At 41.7% G+C, this 1,560-nt stretch overlaps 1 protein-coding gene across 1 annotated transcript; it reads right to left on the bottom strand.

Moving 5' to 3' along the window:
* Positions 1-353: 353 nt before the first annotated feature.
* Positions 354-1,165, bottom strand: PHALS_10502 (hypothetical protein F444_20559; the record flags this gene model as incomplete). The annotated part of the gene is made up of 2 exons (XM_024725936.1): positions 354-555; positions 843-1,165. The coding sequence occupies 2 exons, from the start codon at positions 1,163-1,165 to the stop codon at positions 354-356; spliced, it is 525 nt and encodes a 174-aa protein (XP_024576663.1).
* Between the last annotated feature and the right edge of the window lie 395 nt (positions 1,166-1,560).

Consider the following 1,560-nt stretch of genomic DNA (forward strand, 5'->3'; position numbering starts at 1 on the left):
AAGAGACGTCATCGATACTATCTTAGACACAAAGTTGATTTTTCATCTTTTAGCGCTGATTTTCTATCGAAAAGATATCTTTGGTAGTCATATAACGATGGTTGCAAACCAAGTAAAGATCTCAAATCGAATTGAACTGCTGATAAACCTACTCAGGTAATTGGTTCTACAATCATGCACGCTGACCAGATCGTAGCTCTTGGAGATAGTGCATTCGTTCCTATCAGGGACGCAAAGACAGTGGAAGATGTGATAATGGAAATACATGTTGGAGAGAAAAAAATTAGTATATATTGCGGAATGGCAAATAGATCCGGCATTGCTTCGATAGCAAAGGTCTTGACAGACTTCGATTATTTTTTATTTGAGTATGCCCATACTTTCCCTCCCTCCGTCTGGGTTGACGCATCCATTTTCTTGAGCGTCTTGTCAAGATCCGTTGCCCAAACAGCTGCCTCGGACTTTTGAGGGCGGTCATGCATGGTAAGATTTTTCATGATGGCTTTTAGCTCTGCGACGTTGAGATCGGCGTTGTCGCCATATCTACCACCTGAGCTGGAAATAATTCGGGGATTGAAAATGAACATCTCTATATCAATCGGACGATAATATCATTGAACTCAGAATCCGAAATTTAACGATTGGAGTACATATCCATGCTAATTGCTTGATGATTGAAGGATTATCATTACCCAACTTAAGCTCACCTTTGAGTTTATCATACTCCGCTCTTAGGGATTCTAACGGATCCTCAAGCCGATCATGGAAATTGTATTGTAGATGGGTAATCGCGAGGATCTCTTTGTTTTAGTTTTTTATCGTCGACAGTGAGCTTGTCATACTCATCCTGATCAATATGTTGTTTAAATGCAAGGGTTCGAATCATTGACTGTAGCGGACCACTGATTCCTCGCTTTGGCCCGCATTTGCGGCGATTGGGTTGAACAATCACAAGGGTTTTGTTATCAAGATCAGGGATTCGGATATACTTGCTTCCGAGCTGACGATATACATAAGCTGAAGGTGTAGCTAAGCCTTGAATCTCATTGAGGTTGTATGTTCGCCCGCGGCGCACAACTCCTTCAAGCGGGGCGACACCAGCATCTCTTAGCCCACGACCTTGCAGCTTTGATTTGCTACCTAAAGCGCTGACCTGGTTAAGCATGCTATTCAATGTCTGTTTCACTGATCTCTGATCTTGGCGATTAGAAAAGTCTTCGACATCAGTTTTTACATGTGAAACTTGACTATATTTTTTGACTTCGCTAAATAGACTGCTTTTTCGCTTTCATTGCTGATGTAGCCGCCTTCAACGCCGATCTTGCTGACTTTGAGTTTGACCCCTTCACAGTAGTTTTAGCTTTCTCTAGCGCTTCTGAGCCTCACCAAAGACTTGAAAAGCTGCCTCTGACTCGTCATGAAGTTTTTGCAAATTACATCGTGATCATACACCTCACTGCTTTGACACTTAATATCATGAGCAGACTTAAGGATTACCTCATTTAGTATTTTAAGGTTAGTATCAAGGTTTTTTCGACGTTGCTGATTCAGTTTCTTCTC

The sequence above is a fragment of the Plasmopara halstedii genome (genome assembly GCF_900000015.1).
Source record: "Plasmopara halstedii genome assembly, contig: Scaffold_474, whole genome shotgun sequence".
Taxonomy (NCBI): Eukaryota; Oomycota; class Peronosporomycetes; order Peronosporales; family Peronosporaceae; genus Plasmopara; species Plasmopara halstedii.